Here is a 19,004-nt window from a genome sequence, read left to right as displayed (position 1 = left end):
CATTTTTCTTCCCTTTATTATGGGAACAGAGAAGCACCCACAGCAATACAAGTCCAAATACCAGATCTCTATAGACAGCAGAAATATCAAATAATTAAGCAAGTCTCCCCCCCCCCCCCCCCCCGCCCCCCCCCCCCCATGGAGCCTTGAATGTTCTGGAGTTGCACAAGATAAGGACATGTGACTCAACCCCAGCATAGCTAGATGCAGCACTGAGTAATACTGGTTGGTTGCAGTATTATTCAGGGAATTCTTACTTCTGAATGAAAAGATGAGAGAAAATTGCAAGTAGATGTAGAAATGTATAAAAGGTGGCACAAGAAGTATGTTTTTGATAGCACTTGGGCATTTCAGAGAAAGGAGGAATGGGAAAAAATCAGTCTTTTCTTTCCTAAGTAGAAGTGGCTTAGATACCAGTAGTTTCAGAGCCCCCAATGGCAGCAATGGTTATTGTTCCAGGTCGAGAGGCCCCTGGTGCACAGGAAAGGAAAACAATCCCAGCAGATAACCCTCGAGCAACTTTCCCCCTCATGTTACTCTGCCCCTTTTTCCAGACAATACTCTCTCCATCTGATGCCTTCTCTGGTCTTACTCTGGAATAAGAAGTAAGGTTCCTGGAAGTAATGAGCTTGGCTAGCAGATGTCCTCTTCATCCTTCAATCTTTCTTTTCTTTCTACTACTTCATACACACCACTCCCTAGGACCTCAACCTAACTGCTCAATATAGTTAAAATCACTTTCCCCCCTCTAACTCCTGCCTCCAACCAACTTTCTCAACATAACCCCTCCCACCCTCTTTTCAAGACCTGCTGTGGGCAAAGTTTCCTTGATGATTTAGAAGTTACCCTTTGAACTGATTTGCCCTGTAGCATACCTAATCCTGGGTTCTTTCAACCTGTCCTCTGGCTAGGGTCTGCTGGGAAGATGATGCTAACTGCAGAAGCAATAGAAGTCCAAGGCACTAAAATATCCAGCAAGCAATACTGGGAGAACAGACAAGTATTCAAGTACAGTAATTTTACAATTTTACATTCACATTTATTTATCTAATACAATGGAAATACAAAGGAAAAAGTTAAAGTGTCTCCAATATGTATACGGATATAGCTAGCTTTTTTTGAACTTTTTTTAACCCTCTATATTCCACTCTTAACTACTGTTGTCCAACAACATTTATATATCACAGTGTTTCCACATCAAAACTGATGGCAAAGTTACATGTCCGCAGGGAACTTTAAAAAAATTTTTTTAATGGCTAATGCTGCAGTCAAAGCTATTAATATTGTTTACTTAAAAGCAGTATGACCTATTTTAAAGCAAGAGCTGCAACTCCATTCTGCTTGAGCTCCCCAGTGCCTGGGCTCCAAGAAAGATGAGTTGAAAGAGAAAGGTGGGAAAGAATGATCCCAACAAATTTTTATCCTGTGGTCTGGACTCTCCAGATGGAGGAGGAGGAGGTCAGGTAACTGTAGGGAAGGGATTTAGGGCAAGATATCAAATGTACTATTAAGCCTCATGCTAGGACTTTGACCCTCAGAGCACAGGTGGGTTTGCTTTGATAATGAGATCTCCAGTTCAGTGACTTCTCTCTTTTTCATTGCCTGGATGTTGGATACAGAGAAGCAGGAAAATTTAATAAGCTGACCCTTCATAAGAAAACTGCTTTTCCCCTGTCCCTCCAAGAAATAGGGAAGAAAGGAGATTCTCCATCCTGAGGGTTAAGTATGGTGGTTAGAAACATTCTTCTGGCAAGAAACAACCAGTTATATGCAGCATAGTAGTTAGTATATAGGCTATCTCCCCTCCCCCACAGTCTACCCAGTACTGTCTATAGGTGTGGCTAAGTTGTCCTCAGGTTTGACCCTGGGGGATTGCTGATGGATTTCTGCAAGTTGCTGATGTTGAAATTCTGCAAGGATGCAGACCCCACAGGCTGGAACTGGCTGAGGGGTGGCGGTGCTGGGCCACTTGTCCCACTCCACTGAGTGCTGAAGGGGGCAGCTGGGAAGCTGTACTGCTGTGGGGGGCACATAGCCTTGGTGAAGTGACCTAGAGAGGTAGCTGATGCTGCAGGTATGGGGGCAGAGCCACCCAAGTTAGAGGTCATGGAGATGCAGAGTTGTCCAGGTGCTGAAAATTTCCTTGCCATTCCAGGGCCCTGAAATAAAGCCCAAGAGGTAATTTTATTACAAGACAATGGGGAGAGAGAGATTTTTCCTCTGTTACTACTCACTAAAGTGGTGAATGCTTCAGGGATCTATAGTCTTGAAATAACCACTCACGGAAAAGTTTGGTTGGACTCATGGAATGGATAAAGAAAATGAAGCCGTTTTCTTCATTCTTAAAAAAAAGGGGGGGGGGGGGCGGCAGGGGCAGCTAGGTGGCACAGTGGATAGAACACTGGCCCTGGATTCAGGAGGACCTGAGTTCAAATCCGGCCTCAGACCCTTGACACTTACTAGCTGTGTGACACTGGGCAAGTCACTTAACCCTCACTGCCCCACCAAAAAAAAAAAATTAAGCTGATGATTAAAAAGTCCATGCCAGAAAGCATTTGGAAACTGCTGCTATTCAGTAATAATTTGGGTATTTAGTAAGTAGTCTCTCTCAATGCTTGAGATGGGTTAGGAAGGAAAAGAGTCTCACCTCATAGTTCATATGTCCCTTGCTTCCTCTCCTGCCTGAGAGATTCATGGCATCTCGGGCCCAGTTGTCTACCAACTTGTGTAGATCGTCTGTGAATGTGCCCTTTCTGCTGGGTGGTTGGGCCTGTGGGGCTTGGCTATTGACCGCTCCGCCCACTGTATTTGTACTGCTGGTCCCTAGAGTTAGAAGACAAAGAACACAGGCTTTACAAAACTTATTTGGGTTTGAATTCCAGGAGACGGTCAAAGATCGCAGAATGATGAAATGGAGGGCATAGGGAAGGGATGAGTTAGGAAGCCATGCACAAAGAGAGGCAAGTGGTTAAGACTCCTGGGTTTTATTTGAGCCATATGCTTCAGAACTATGAGGAAGAATTTTCCTCAGGAGCTATTAAAATGCCTGGAGTGATTCTAGACGAGGGTTTTTGCCTAGGCCAAGCCTCTGAGCATTGAGGACATAACAGGCAAATGGAACAGGTGTTTGTTTTTCATATCACCCAAGGGCAATCAAGGTCAGTGACTACTGGTACTCTGCTCCCCATGCTGTGAAAGAGGGAGAGGAATGGTGCAGTCCGTTGGGCCAGCTGCTCTGGTTTCCAATCACCTTGAAGAGGGGAAAGCAAAAGAATGTCTTAATGCAGTCACATCAAGGGCAAGGTTGGAGGAGGAACAAGGGAATGACTTGGTCTCAAAGAGGACAAGGTATCCACAGTTCCATGTAGATACCCTTCTTCAAGATTAGGCTCATGGGGGCATCTCAGAGCTGGACCAAGAGGCTAATTAAGTAGTGGTTTATTTTATCAAATAACTTTCACCTGGGCTTGTAAATATGGATTTGTAAAGACACCATTGTTGGGAGAGGTTGAACTTTCATTTGACTTTCCTGGTGTGATGAGCCAAGTCAGGCTTTGAAACTATTGTGAGTTAGCTCCCAAAGAGGCTCTATTCTGTGGTTGTTAAAGACCTTTTATTCCTTCCCCAAACCAGAGCAGCAAGCACTTCAACACAGAAGCAGCAGGAACATTCAGCTTGGGGCAGAGGTGCACGAGGGTGGGGAAGCTTTGAGGCTATGGAGAAGGTAATTTTATTTGTATGGTTGATGAGAAAGAAGGAGTCCGTGTCCTGCCTGATTTCGGCTCTGCTGGAGGGCACACTGAAGATTATTCGAAGAGGCAAGTATTAGGGAAGAGGGAGAGAAGAGTCACGGTCTCATATTCACTCTTATCAGATCTCATATTTGCAACTGCAGGATAAATAAAAGCTATGTAAAGTGCAGGGATGTGATTCTAAGCCACCAGGCTGTCAAGATACCCAACTGATAGGGCTCAGTCTTCTGGCCTTTACTTCCTTGTCATGGGCATCCATAAGTGCATGCAACCTTCCTGCTTCACGAAGACAGATGGGCTATCTGGAAAAAGGGCCCTTCTCATCAAGGGCTGGCCTTGAGCCAAGTCTAAGGTTGATGCAGGGAGTATAAGACCCATAAGCATTGCTGAGAAAGGATCAAAGCTGACCTATCAGTGAAGCTTCGGAGGAAGGCATTGTGCTTCTTAGTGATGTGGCAACACAGGGAGAGTTATAGAGGGTGCTTTGCCCCAGTAAAGAATATATGCCCTAAGGTGACTTGTTGCATGAACCACATAAAGAGAAGAGTAGTATTTTTTTTTGAAGTGCAGAGAACCTGAACAGAAAAGAGTGGGATTTTGGGAAACTTTCTCTCAAAGGGCAAATGTAAGATAGGGCTAGAGTGGGAGTCACATGCAGTGAGGATGAGTGGACATGGTAATATGGAAATTCAAGAGGTCACATGCATGAGGGTTGACATATTTAAAGGGAAAATATTTGGAGGGGCCCTGGTCAGTAAATAAGGCAAGCACAACCCTGTTAGAGGTAAGGGAACTATCAAAAGCCAAACTATTTTAACAGGGAAGCTCAATATAGACAGAAGAGCCACATTCTTCAATTCACATTAAATTCCTGCTTTACATGTGCTGGGTGTGATACCTCTTCGTTAAATCTGGTGGCTATAACCCCATGGAAACGTGCAATCACCTTATACTGAAGGTTACTTTCTTCTTTTTGCATTCTGTACCTATGTTGGGATCTAGAACACTGGCTTGTGGCCTGGGGAAGAACCAGGTGCACAGTACTTCTCTTTGATCTGGCTGCTACAAACCAGCTGTCACATACAGTCCTGATTCTGACTGCTGCAGACTGTTAAGCTCACTCTAAGCCACGCAGATTTGTTTTTTTTCCTCCCTGTTGTGATTCAATTCCAGCCAATTTGTTGTCGGAGATAGGTTAAATCTTCAGATTTGTGGTGTTCCCTCTATGCCTTGGTCTAATCCTGGTGGGGAAGCAAAGAGGGTGGAGTACTCTTAATCTCATTCATCTTTCTTTACCCATTATCTGAGGACCTGCTTACCAAATCCTAATAACCATAATCTTTCCTGTGATTCTAATGAAAATCCCTTGACCTGTCTGTCCATTCTTGATCTTTAGAACTAGCTGTGGAATAAATAAAAAAATTCACATATAACCTTACTCAATGAATTCAAACCCTATAAGGTGAACTATATTCTACCTCTTCACTGTGGCAGATATTTTTCCCACACATCAATCAGGTACATCTTATCTTCCTGCATAATTGGCTATTGCCAATTCATGATTTGTCTTGGGGATAGGCTCAAATGGGGGGTTGGAAAGTCTTGACAGTTAGAACCTGAGGTGAGTTTTCAGTCTCAATGATTAAATGACCTGCTAGCACTTAGGCATATTAATAAACACATCATAAGAGGGGACGGAGAGACAAACAGATGCAAGACTGAAGTCAGATTCAGGGAGATAAGACTTCAGGGTTTGGAAAATTAATGGATAACAGCATTACAATCAAAGATCAAAAATAACAGAAAAGAGATAATTACTACAGAGCTGGTTGCAAGGACAGACTTTTTTCACCATCTTCCCTGAAGCACAAAGAAAGAGCAATGTGTTAAAGAAACATCAGTGCAAAATATTTAGTATCTGCAAATCGCATTAAAAGGCCCAGCAAGAGAAACCAGGAGTAGAGAAGGGGCAGTAGGACCTAGTGATCCATGATGTCTAGAGGGGCAAAGAGCAAACCCTTACCCAACTTTAGAGTTATAAAACTGTAGCATCTGGAAATCAAGACTGGAACCTAAGTATTGCTCACTGTCCCAAATCAAGTTACCCGCCCCAGAAAGGCTTCTCTTTAGTGGCTGTCTGGTGGACTTGGGATCCTTGGTTAAGGAGAAAGTGCACTGTTTGGGGACTAAGAGTTGGGAATCTATCAAGGCCTCACTGCTTAAGGTTCAAATACCCAAAGCAGAGAGTTTTCCCACTGATCCGGTCCCACTCTGTTTCTCCTGCTGAGTAGTTAAAATGTAAGCAATCAAATGTATTAGCAATCAAGAATCTGCAAAGCCTTTCATAGCAGCCTTACTGTTCCAGTTTCATTATTAATTTACTTTTAACTTGCTTCCTCCCACCCTCACTATTGCAATCTTTAAAATTTGTATGGGAAGGCTAGAGGATTCTGGGAAACCAACAATCTATGTATCAAGCCAAGCCGTGCTTTCAATAAGCTATCCTTAGAGTATAAAAAAAGATGCAAAGATCCCATGCACTACCTAGCTAATCCCCACCTTTCCTATAACCTTGCCCCTTGGGACCTGCTCATAAGGAATTATTTCATGCACAATGATGCATCTTCAATTGACATAGGCCCACTCCTTTATCCTCCAAGGGAAGTGCTAAGAATGGAATGTATAAAAATGACCCCAAAATAACAGACATGGATCCTCCCTGGGATTTTGTGACATATTAGTACATGTGAATTTTTTCCACATTTCCCTCTGAACTACCCAAATTTAGGTCTTTATACCTTTCTATTTATGGATAGAAACATAAATTATGTGGGTACTGACTGGCCAAACTTACTACCTCCTGGTCTGGTTGGATGGGAAATGTGTAAAAGAAAGTGCTTGACTTGGAGCTAGGAGAAATCTAGGTTCAAATTCTATCACTTACAAGTGGATACTGTGTGTCCATGGGCAAATCATTTAACCTCTGTGGATCCTCAGTTTGTCACTAATAAAATACAAATAATATCTGCAGACCTAATCTCACAAAGAGTTCAAGTTGAACATATAAGAAGTGCTTTGTAAACCATAAAGCACCATATTAATATTAAACTTGTCCAGTGAAATTATTGCTCTGAGACCCTAAATCAAAGCACTTTATCAGGTACTATTAAAATATTCTCTCTCTGAAGTCAAATAACTTTGGAATCATCATCTATTGTAGAAGGAGTCCAAAGAACCCCCTAACGTAGCTATCATCCTATTGCTAAAGTAAAGGGAAAAGAAAGGTGGGGAAGTAGGAGGAGACAAGCTACAAGATGCAAGGGAATGAAGTTAAATGAGTATAGGGGAAGGATGCAGTGGAATGAAGTTAAATGTGATGCATGAAGGTGAATCAAAGCACTTCCCTTACATACCCTGTCATTACAGAGAACGGAGGGGCATTAACATTTCCATCCAGGAGAGTCTGTCACCTTTGAAGCACACTCAGAAGCATTATGTTGGCAGCCTTAGCACATGCATTTAGAAACACCTCAATTAACCACATCAGAAGTTTGAGGTCTTGAAAGACAAGACCTTTCCTTAAACTCTCCCAAGGGCTTTATCTCTTGAGTTTTCTTATAAAAACTATGAAAAAGCATATTATAAGGAAATTCTCAATTACAGCAATATACGTGCCATCATTGAGTGAAGAAGACTTCCCTTTCTTTGTTGGAAGGTCCGTCTCCAATTGATGAAGTACTTTTACTAAAGGAGCTATTTTATATATATTCATGTGTGTATGTATAGATATAGATATATAGGTTTCCCTTAGAAAAGGGAGACTTATAATTAGAATCTATAAATTATGGAATTTGAAAAGTACAGCAATTACCTGGAGGACTTTAGAACAATTTAGGGGGATCCAGGAGCTATGCAAAGGAGGTTTTAATTTTTCCTGGAGGTTCTACATATATTACCTAGTACCCTATGGTTATTTAATCTGAACTGAACTTAAGGCTTATGAGTTGTTCAATATGCTATGAAACAGAAGACACAATAAAAATTCTATCATGGGGGGCAGCTAGGTGGCACAGTGGATAAAGCGCTGGCCCTAGATTCAGGAGTACCTGAGTTCAAATCTGGCCTCAGACACTTCACACTTACTAGCTGTGTGACCCTGGGCAAGTCATTCAACCCCTATTGCCCTGCAAAATCAAAAAACAATATCATGTTCCTATGACAGATTTAACCTAATTATGTCTATATGTGCTGCTAGAACCTTTAATGCCAAGGCTATGGAGCTTGAAGTTATTAGCCTCTAAAATCCAAGGTTCATTACCTCAAGACAGCCTATGTGTTCTGTGATCTGCTGGAACAGCCCTCTACAGACTACCTAAATTTAATATGAAGAAATCCTTCAGCATTTGGAGAAGTTCATCTCCAAGTTCAAAGGAATAGGCCCTATTTCTAAGGAACTGTATTTCGTCAGAACAAATGGACCCAAACTTCTGAGTGTAACAATAATAGTTCAGCCAAGCCACTGAGTACACGGGGTACAAGGAGACAAATGAGCACGGGCTGCATGAAATATCAAATCCAAGCAGCAGAAAAACAAAAACAAGGAAGGAGTAAAGGTGTTACACACAAAGAGCCAAGCAGGGCGTACTCAGAAATCGGGTCCTCCTGCCACCAGGTTTGAACGTCACCCGCTCAGATGCACAGTTAAACTTCGCACAGCCTGTGAGAAGGTGGGGAAAAAGAGGGAAGAACAGAGAAAGGAAGAGAAACACAGAACACAACTACAAGATGTTAGAAACTTGAGGTTGGAGTGGTGAAATGCACTAAGACGGCACAAAGAAGAACAAGCTTCAGGAGAAGGGCACCTAGATAGAATAGGAACCAGGAATTCCATTCCTTCCACCTGTAAAAATCCAAAGCTCTTCACTTTGCTGGAATAATGCTATTTATTTTGTTCCTTTAGATAAGATTTGGCACTCAGTTAAAAGGTTTCTTTTAATTCTCCTGAAAATGTTCTTAGAGAAGAACGGGCCTGGTGATCCTTGCTTCTGAGTTCTCTGGAAGCAAGTCTGTTATCTATTTTTGGTCCCTTTCTTCTTCCTTAGACACCTGACAACTGCATTTCATATCTTTTATTTCAATTATTAGTGGAGACCCTTTCTACTGGAATGTTTTGTCTCGTAAAACAAGATCATTGTAGCAAAGTGAGCTATGGACAGAAAACAGAATTACCAAACTGTTCAAATATTGAACAGCAACTCTGGCATGCTTCCCCTACCCCAGCAGAGGAAAAAAAAACCTGCCCTGACCAGGCTATGCATCATCTTCCAGGAAGCTATGTTTTATTCCCTGGTAGTGACTACTGCATTTTGGGGAAGAACACTTTCCCAGTGTCTTCTTTCTGAAATGTCTTCACTGGTTAAGTCCTGGGCCCCCAATCTCTCACTTGCTTGCAGTGATACCTCCTCATAAAGGTCTCAGACGTGTGAATTTTCACGTTGTTCACTACATGGCATTCCCTGAAGAGGCTCCTTGACCAGATGGTAGCAACAAGCCTAACTCACATGCTGACTGATCTCTCTGTAATAAGTCTACCTCATCATCTGTCCATCATCTCAAACTGTCCTAAGGCTAAGCCTCCTGAGCAGGTTGTACATAGAACTGTATACTGGCCAGCTGGTCTTTTGCTTTCAGGTTCCTCAGTCCAAGCTGTGACCCTGAAGTCTTCTGGAGCATTTGGTCCATTACCAAGGCTATGGTAATTCCTCCACCTTAGTGCTGTCAGAAGATGGTGGTCGCCATCTGATTTCTTACCTTGGCCTGGAGCAGAAAGGCTCGGTACCGAAATGGCACCATCACTGGTGAAAGCTGAATAGAGGTTCTCGCTGGAGGGAGATGGTTTAAGGGGCTGTAACAGCTGATTCTGCCCAGTCTCTGGGATGCTGCCAGGAGGGTGGAGTGTCTGCTGGGGGTGCAAGACTGAAGTTGCACTCTGAGCAGACAGGTTGCCTGTGAAAAGACAGAGTGGCATCAGGAAACAAGGGGAAGTTTCTTAGTAGTTCAGTCTTCCCACTGCGCTCCACAGACACAGAGTATGTAGACTACAAAAAGACAAATGAAAATGGACTGCATGAAATATTAAACAAAGCAGCAGAAAACAAAAATAAGAAATCGTGTGTTCTCACTGGAGGGTGGGGTATGCATCACAGAAAGATTGAGATGGGGGATGCAGTAGAATAAGAAAGAACAAAGGCTTTATTGACTGGAAGAAAAGCCAGGAGTGAAGTGGGAAGTAACCCCTGCCCTCCAACACTGACATTAATTAAGTCAGAAGGTTCCCTTCATAAAAATGCTTAAGAAGGCTTTTAAGACAGATTGCCCAGAGTGGTTCACATGTCTAAGGCAAGTAAGAAAGGGCAGCTCCAGGACAAGGGGAACACAACAGTTTTCTAAACTGAAAACCCTGACTCTGAACAGGTTTTGAAAAGGAGATTCCGTTTGTCCCTATTAAGAAAGACACCGAAATATAAAATATGGTACAATTAGATTTCCAAGGCAGGCTCTGCCTCGCTTTCCTACTATGATATGAATGTGGCAGGTCAGACGTAAAACTGTGGCAAAATAATGCGGGTGGCCACTGAATGCCAAGAGTGTTTGCTGCCTAGTTTCTTGGCAGATGCCACACAAGTGCTGGGTCCAGTATCCTGGAAGTGACCTCCTTTTCTCATCCCTGAATATTCCTCTCCCAATCAACAAGTTTGTCAAACATGAGCTGGTTTACTTGGAGTGCAGGGAAGGTTGGCAGATGGCATTACTTAAGCATTTTCTATCAGGAAGTGCTGTGACCTGAACCTCTGACGTTGAGGAAATGGGTTAGAACTATCCTAACGGTTTTCAACGCTGTCACAACACACCACACCTGAAAGGAGAACGTCGGAAAAGAAACAGAATCGTTTTTACTAACATGATCCTTTAAAACTAGGTAATCCCCTGGGGAATTTTACTAAGATTAGCTCTCACTACAGGGAATTATCATGAACACTGTTGAGAAGAACAAGCCAGTTCACCAGTGGCCATTCCCAGAGCATGCACAACCAACCACCACACTCAATGTAAAGCAAAAACTATCGAGCAGGAAAATAGCTATGCTCCTAAATGGCTTATACACATTGTTTTATGATATATATATTTTGTTATTATTCATATATGGTATATTATATTATATTTATATTAACTTTTGCACATATATCTAACATGTAAGTATTAATAAAGTCCATTCTCAAGATATGCTTTTAGCTATTTCCTTTGAATAATATCATCAGGAGGTCACTTCAAATGAAATAAAGTCCTAAATAAGAAAGTTATATAACTTAGATACCCAAAGTAGTCCTCTGTGGCATGTCAAATTTCCATCTCATACAATGAATAATGAGTAATGAGCTCAACACTTATTCAATGGGGAAAAAAAAGGCTTTAAAAACAAACAAACAAAAAACACCCATTGAATCAAAGGTTTGGGTAAACATGATTAACACACATCAGTTGGTGGAAAAGCTGAGGACTGCTGTCAAATAGACTTTTCACTGGAGACTGTAAAGTGGTTTCAATGTGAATTTTGCCAAAAGGGCCATTCACTAAGACCACTTCCAAGGGTAAAATAAAGGCAGGGAAGAGGAAGTTAAGAATAAGATGTAAAAATTAGTTTTAAAAAATCAGCCTCTGAAAATAAGCAAAAATACTTGAAATGATAGCTCCATTTCTATAGCTTAACAGCTTCCATACTGGAAAAAAGTAAAAAAAACTAAAAGGAAACTAGAGGGAAAAAAACCAAGTAAGGGAAAAGACATATTTTTCCATGGCTTCTTACCTGAAAGTTGAGGGCTCTTATTTCCTAAAGAACTACTGCGGCTAGACTTGCTGCCTTTGCTTTTAGTGGGTCTCCTTCTTCTCCCTGAGAGCGGAGCAGCTGGTGGAATGATGACTGCAGGGGGAACTTTGCCCAATTTGGTATAAAGAGATTCAATTTCATGTTTCTGGCGACTCTGAAGGTCCTGGATCTCCTTAAGGTGCCTAGGAGTAAAGGCCAGACTTAAGAACATACTCAATACCAAACTCTATGATATAACAACTTTGACAACAAATGGCAATTTCATTATTATTTGTGAATCTAGGCCTTACATTTATCCTGAATATAAATACTTAATTTGCTCTCAAAACTTAAGTCCTCATCATTTCCCAATAACCAAATAATTTCCACTATGATAAAAACTTCAATTTTTCTTCCCAATCTCTTCGTACCCCAATTTAAAAATCTTTATGTTTCCAGCGAGACAAAAGCAGATGTTGTTTTTCCCGATTCCTGAGACCAAAGAGGGCAAATATAGGCCAATTACTACCCAAAGAGCCCTCACTATAGACATTCACCCAACAAAGGGCAATTTTAGAGTGTGTTAAGTATTTGAGTTGGAGTCAGGAAGATCTGAATTCAAATCCTACCTCAAGTACTTATTAATTACCCGGGCTTCTGTTAATTAGCCTATGCCTACCCCAGTTTCTCCACCTGAAAAATGTGGATTATATTAGCACCTATCTCCCAACCTCGTTGTGAAGATCATATGAAATAATGTTTGTAAAGCACTTTGCTTCCTTAAAGCTAGCTATTATTATATAGGCAGTGAGGTGGCACAGAGGATAGAGTGCTGGAGTCAGGAAGGCCTGAATTCAAATCTGGCCTCAGCCACTCACTAGTGTTACGAGATTAAACAAGTCACTTAACCTGTCTGCCTTACTTTCCCCAACTGTAAAATGGGGAACTGGCTCCCAAGATGACTGTGAGGATCAAACAAGAAAATATCTGTAAGTGCCTGGTTGCATAGCAACTGCTTATATAAATGTTTGTACCCTTTTGATGGTGTCTAAGACAGGCTAGTGGTAGCTATATATACTATCATATATACAGGGTGGGCCAAAAGTCACAGAGGGGTTTCAATATTTAATAACTCCTTTATTTTTAATTTACAATACCAAATCATATACAGTATGTACAGGAAATGAAATTACATGTGAAAAACCACATCTCATAAATGGTGAATAAAGAAAAAATAATTTTCAAAGTTTTCAAAATGTCATGACTTTTGCACCACCCCCATATAATGAAGGCTCAAAGTTAACAGCATTTATTTATTTATTTAATTTCAGTGAGGCAATTGGGGTTAAGTGACTTGCCCAGGGTCACACAGCTAGTAAATGTTAAGTATCTGAGGCTGGATTTGAACTCAGGTCCTCCTGACTCCAGGACTGGTACTCTATCCACTGCGCCACCTAGCTGCCCCTAACAGTATTTATAATTTCAAAAAAGCATACTTGTGAACAGGAGTGGTATAGATACTTGTGAACAAGAGTTTAAGAACAACCCTCAAACATCTTTCTGTATTTTAAATATTATATACATATATACACACATATATAAAAATAAAAAGTTTTCTTACTTGTATGCATAAATCCTTATCTTTTGATAGAAAAGAAATTCCCTACACTTAAGGTATAGTAGAAAGAGCTGTGGATTTGTAATCTGAAATTTAGTCTTGAATTTCTACCTGCTACTTTGTAGTTATGTGACCATGACAAGTCACTAAACGTCTCTGGGTTAAGAAATTTGGATTAGATTATTTCTAAAGTCCTTCCCAGCCTCTGATTCTATATCTTTCATAAGGGAAGAAAACAGTCTTACTTTTCTCTTAGCCGACGTAGTTCGGACTTCAAGTCCTCATCTTCAATGTCTGATTCATTGTCACTGCTCATGTAAGAGGAGTTGAATGAATTACTAAGGCTCTGGCTAAGGCTCTGGATGGGAAGGTTGCCTTTTGAGCCCAAATGGTGAGTAGAATGTGGGCTACCTGAACCATCATCCATATTCCTACTTAGGAAGGCAGCTTCCAGGTCGCAAGATGGCCCATTAAGATGACTTGGCTCTGACAATTCAGGCATTTCTTTCTTTGGTGCAACAGCAGAAGGAACAGCCTGTTCAGAATCCAATAAAGGATGTGCCACAGGTGGTTCTCTCTCTACCACAGTAGTGACCTTGTCTTCAGTTCTTGACACAGAGAATCGTCCAACCTTATCTGTTGTTGTTGTCACCTGAAAACGACCAACTGTGGTGGGCTGTTCGGCTTCTGGCTTTGTCTGTGTAGCAGAAGTTTTCTGAGAAGGAACATCGTCTACCATATCCACAGAAGTGTCACGTAGAGCTGTGGCAATTCCACCAGGTTCCTGCTTCACCAGAGTGTTCTCTGGGCTGCTACTTGACAAAACTGAGGACTCTGAAGTGCTCGACTCAAAATGTACAGACTTTACTTCTTCTGACTTGCTTTTGCTCTCCTTCAAGGAATCATCCACTGCAACTGATACCTGATGGTTAAAAAATAATAATAACCTTCAGGATAGATTAAAAAAGAAAAACCTAAACCAAAGCCGTATACTCCTACATGGTAGGAAATTCCATTTCTTTGTCAACTGTATTCAATTCCTTCATTCTGGGGAAAGGAAGGGTTGATTCTCCTCCTTCCATACTTTCAACTTAATCCTTCCCCTTATTATCTGAAGGGATGTTTGTTTGTTTGTTTGTTTTTATGAAGAAATGCCCAGGGCAGCAGGGAAATTTTAAGCTAAGATTTAAGACAGAACCTTTCAGGAATTCAACTAAATTCATTAAGCATTTATTAAGCATCTACTAATATAATGCACTATACTATATACTGGAAATGCCTTCAAGGAGCCCTATTGAGTGGGGGGAAGAAAGTGCTGAGATGGAGAAATATAGGATGTGCTCAGATGAAGTACAAGAGAATTAATTTGAGGCAAAAGAGACCATAACCAGGCAAATGAGGAGGCTTCCCATAGGAAATGGTACATGAGAGTGGAACATGGAAGGAAAACAAAGATGGGCAAAGGGGAAGAGGGTGTGTGCTCTAGGCATGGACACATGTACAAAGGTAGGAGACAGAACACCAGATTGGGAGAAGAGCAAGAAGGCCAGCTAGGCTAGAATATATTGGGTATGTGAAGGAGATTAATGTAAGAAGTTTAGAAAGGTGTTCTAGAGTCAGATTGTAAAGGACAAGGTGAGGAGTTTGTATTGGTTTCTAGTCCTGGTTCTAACATTTTTCTAGAGCGATTCTTTAGAAATTTAAAAAAAAAAAAAAAACCTTTGCCATTGTATTCCACCCATAGAGCCTCCAGAACATTCCTGGATCATTAGCAGAGGGCTAACTCCGGGTTCTTGAAGATTATGCCAGTGACGTTTCCTAATCAGTTTATTCAAGTTTATAACTGGCAATCCTATCACTTACATAACCCGTTGAAACAAAGGACTAAGTTCCTGAAAAGTGAATGCTTTACCTGAAAACGGCCCATCTTAAGAACACTGGCCTCTGAGTTGGTCATTGTCGTATTCTCCTCTATGCTCTGAGCTGCTGAAGGAAGTAGAGAAATGAAGATTACAAGGAAGTTTACATTATCTTTTTCTCTTTTAAATCTAAATAGTTTAATTTTTTTTTTGCAATGCTGTATTCTTAAGTTAAGTGCTCAAACAGTAGTTAGATATTGGAGTCGTGAAATAAGAATCTTCTTAATGGATTAGATTTATTTTGAGGTTCAGATCCTTATGTCTTTTTTGGACTTGGAGAAGACTAAGTCCAGTTTTTGGTGAAAGCCTTCTAAGGTGGTCTGCTTGTGTAAACACAGAAGTACCTAAAACATAGGATAGGCTTAAAGTTGGTTGAATTCTAAGAATCCGATTATTTCTGGGGACTCTGATCTTTCTGTTAGTTTTGTTAACCCCAATTTCAGTTGCACAACTTTTTCTAGAGTGCATTACTAATCTCCTCACCAGAGGATCAAGGAACTAAATAGGAGCCTGCTTCTGAATTGTGCTGTGCCCAAGGTGCTATACTCTACCTCTCTGAGTGGGCACTACCGCTGGCACTGCTCCGGCAACTGATGTTGGAGCCACGACTGATGTGGGCTGCAAGACAAAATTTAAAGGGAAAAAAACCAACAAATCTCAGTTTTTTAGTTGTTTCTTTCTATAGTCTGCTAAAGTAAAATACTCTGAAATATAGTCTAACGTTTATCCCAATTTAGAAGATATATTATGACCATGAGGAACAGCCAAGCTCTGTCATTATAGATGACAAAATGACTTTTAAACAAAAACTTTTAATCCAGTAGATTTAGTCTAGTAATTGACAACCAGCACTGGCTTTTTTTTTTTGCTTTTGTAGGAAGACAGAAATGTAATACACACGCACATACATATTATAATACACACACACACACACACACACACACACACATACATAGAAGATCCAAATGCACCAGAAAACCCGATCTTGCCATTAAGCCAACCTAGAAAGTGACTATTTTTCCTGCTGAATTATCTAAATATAACTTTTTGAAGAAATGAGCTATTTTATGATACATTCTTTCCTTAGACTATTTCAGAAAGTGGCTCAGAAACTCATTTAAAGGGAAGTATTTTCCTTTCAGACCTTTTTATCTCCTCCAAACGTAAACACATTGAAATTGAAATTTCATTTTAAGATGTCATTTATATATACTCTCACACATGTATGTATGTACGTATGTGTAAAGACCACGTCCTTGACATTCAAGTAATGTAATTCAGAGAAACTATACGCATCCATGTCAAACCTGAGCTCTTCTTTTGGAACTAGCTGGTGAGAACACTGCTTAGCCAAATAAATAGCACCATGTGGTAAACATCATAGATTTTCATCCATTTGTCCCATCATCATGACCATGTTTTACACTTATATGTAGCTACACTCTGCTAAAATCTTAAGAGTATTTCTACCTATTTTAATTATATTTTCTGGGAGGGAAGGAGAGAGGCTGTTTTGGAGCTCTTTCAACTTACAGCAACTGAAGATGTGATTGGGACAGTCTCTGGACTAAGGGCTCTTCTTAACTGAGCATCAAGATCTTCTAGAGGTTGCTGAGACTGAAGCAAAAATATCCACTAATAAGAATGTCTTAGGCACATTAGCAAAACCAACAGCCAATTTATACGGCATATTTACTTTGTAAGACTGAATAACTACTTTGTAATCTAGATATAACACAGGTTTTGGAAATGAGATGCAATAATTATTTATTTGTTGAAATGAAAAAGATTTGATCTTCATATTATAAGGCTGTTTCCAAATTCACTCAATTTCTATTACCTTTTCAAGGCTATAAATAAATAAGATTATATGCATGATTTCTTGTCTTCTGAAAGATGGATTTTTGTATTCTTCCCCTCTCTAAGAAGCTTTATGAAAGGTACACAGAACTGTAGTTAACCTATCTTTATCACATCTTACCTATTTCCATTGCCTTTTTCCTTCAGTTTTATAAAACCCTAACTATAGGGTGAATGTATTATCATTTACACATCGTTTTTAAAAAATGATTTTTTGATACTTTAAAACAACCAGGACACACCTATCATGCTTGAAAACAGATGTCTAAGTAGGCCACTTCTCTTCTGAGGAGGGAATTTCTTATGTTTTTTCAATCTCCTAAGTTTGAATATTAATAACATTATTTAGAAGATCATCTTTAAAGAATCAAGGTAAAAACAATCACTACTTCCCCATGAACAAGAAGCTCTATTTGCTAACCTGCTTTCATTTATAATATCTGGTATAAGAAAGTTTTAATTTTCTCTTTCCCTTTTCTGTGAGAAAATAAATGACAGTTTTTATAGGAAAGCTACAGACCTGCAAATATGAAACCTGGGTCCAAAACTCTTTAACTAGTTATGTAATCTTAGGTCACAAACTCTGAGCCACAGTTTCCCCATATTTTAGGTTAAGTAACACCTGTGCTACTTAACTCACAATGTTGTTGTGAGGGGAAAGCAATGTACTATTGCTTTTTAAAAATTTAAAAACAATTTTTAACCACTATGAGCTATTATTACTACTATCACCACAGAGAACTTGCTTCAAAAAGACTGGGGCAGGCTGGGGAATCCAAGTCTCAGACATAGTAACTTAGCACAACTGAAACTAGAAATGTATCACAAATTAGGCAGTATCTAATGCCAAACTTCATATTGGATAGGTAAGCTGAAAGAGTTCCTCGGGAATTCTCCTCTTCTTTCCTTAGATAATAGAAACCTATCCTACTTGGGACTCCTACTGCTCTTCTTTACCTTATTGCTCAGTTCTATCAACTTTCAAATACTGACATTAGAAGTCTCAATTCTTGTCCAACCCCATAACCAAAACAAACGGAAGGAACAAGGGAAAAATCTCTTACACCTGTCTTTTCTCACCACTTCTTTTACCCATTCAATTCTTCAATCCCTACCCTGCACCTCCAAACCCTTTCTCAGTTCATTAACCACTATGTCCCTCAGTCCCTATAATCTTGGTCCTAATTGCCCTCACCTTTCTGCCTTATTCTGTTTTTCCCCCTCCAAAAGTCCCTAGATCTACTTCCTAGTTATCCCTTTATATTATCTGGTAAATATGCCTGGAGTTCCAAACTGATCTTAAAGAATTGGAACAGTTTTATTAAATTTGGTGATGGCCAGAAATTTTTTATAGTTCAACATTTCACAAGTACACTCATCATAAAAAATTAGAATTAGAGCAACAGGGTTATTAAGTGCAAAAGACCTTCAACTACACACAACTGATGTATCAAAGCTTACATGTCATCAAAGTAGGAGTTTCTATATGACCTACTGTGTGTGTGTGTGTATGTATATATATATATATATATGTATGCAGTGACCGCCTAAATATATTTTATAATTTAAATCACCATTTAATAATATCATTAAATAGTTTTAGGTTCTTTCTAATATGTTAGCCCTGAAAGCTTTGTAGCATTGTTTTCTTGGAGGAGGGGTCAGCAAACTACTAGCTGGGAGCTAGGAATGGTAAAGGTTTATCCTATATAAAAATTGTTCTTAGCTCTGAGGCCATATAAGAACAGGAGGGCTCTACTTAGCCAGTTAAGTCTGCTGATCTCTGTTCTAGAGAATGAGCACCACAGGAATTTGAAGAAATCATGTTTTTTAATTATCAAAAACTTTATATTGGGGGCAGCTAGGTGGCATAGTGGATAGAGAGCACCGGCCTTGGAGTCAGGAGTACCTGAGTTCAAATCCGGCCTCAGACACTTAACACTTAGTAGCTGTGTGACCCTGGACAAGTCACTTAACCCCAACTGCCTCAA

General features: G+C 40.2%; 1 protein-coding gene across 1 annotated transcript in view; it reads right to left on the bottom strand.

Moving 5' to 3' along the window:
* Positions 1–135: 135 nt before the first annotated feature.
* WNK1 (WNK lysine deficient protein kinase 1) overlaps positions 136–19,004 on the bottom strand; it is a 176,450-nt gene continuing 157,581 nt past the window's right edge. Inside the window, 8 exon segments of the mRNA XM_043965409.1 lie at positions 136–2,159; positions 2,648–2,823; positions 9,564–9,758; positions 11,617–11,819; positions 13,480–14,156; positions 15,147–15,220; positions 15,705–15,771; positions 16,687–16,770. Of these exon segments, the coding sequence (XP_043821344.1) occupies positions 1,842–2,159; positions 2,648–2,823; positions 9,564–9,758; positions 11,617–11,819; positions 13,480–14,156; positions 15,147–15,220; positions 15,705–15,771; positions 16,687–16,770 (1,794 nt within the window). The 3' untranslated portion in view covers positions 136–1,841.

Source organism: Dromiciops gliroides, chromosome 5 (assembly GCF_019393635.1).
Source record: "Dromiciops gliroides isolate mDroGli1 chromosome 5, mDroGli1.pri, whole genome shotgun sequence".
Lineage (NCBI taxonomy): Eukaryota > Metazoa > Chordata > Mammalia > Microbiotheria > Microbiotheriidae > Dromiciops > Dromiciops gliroides.
Note: the sequence above shows the minus strand (reverse complement) of the source record. Positions and strands in the feature narration are given on the sequence as shown.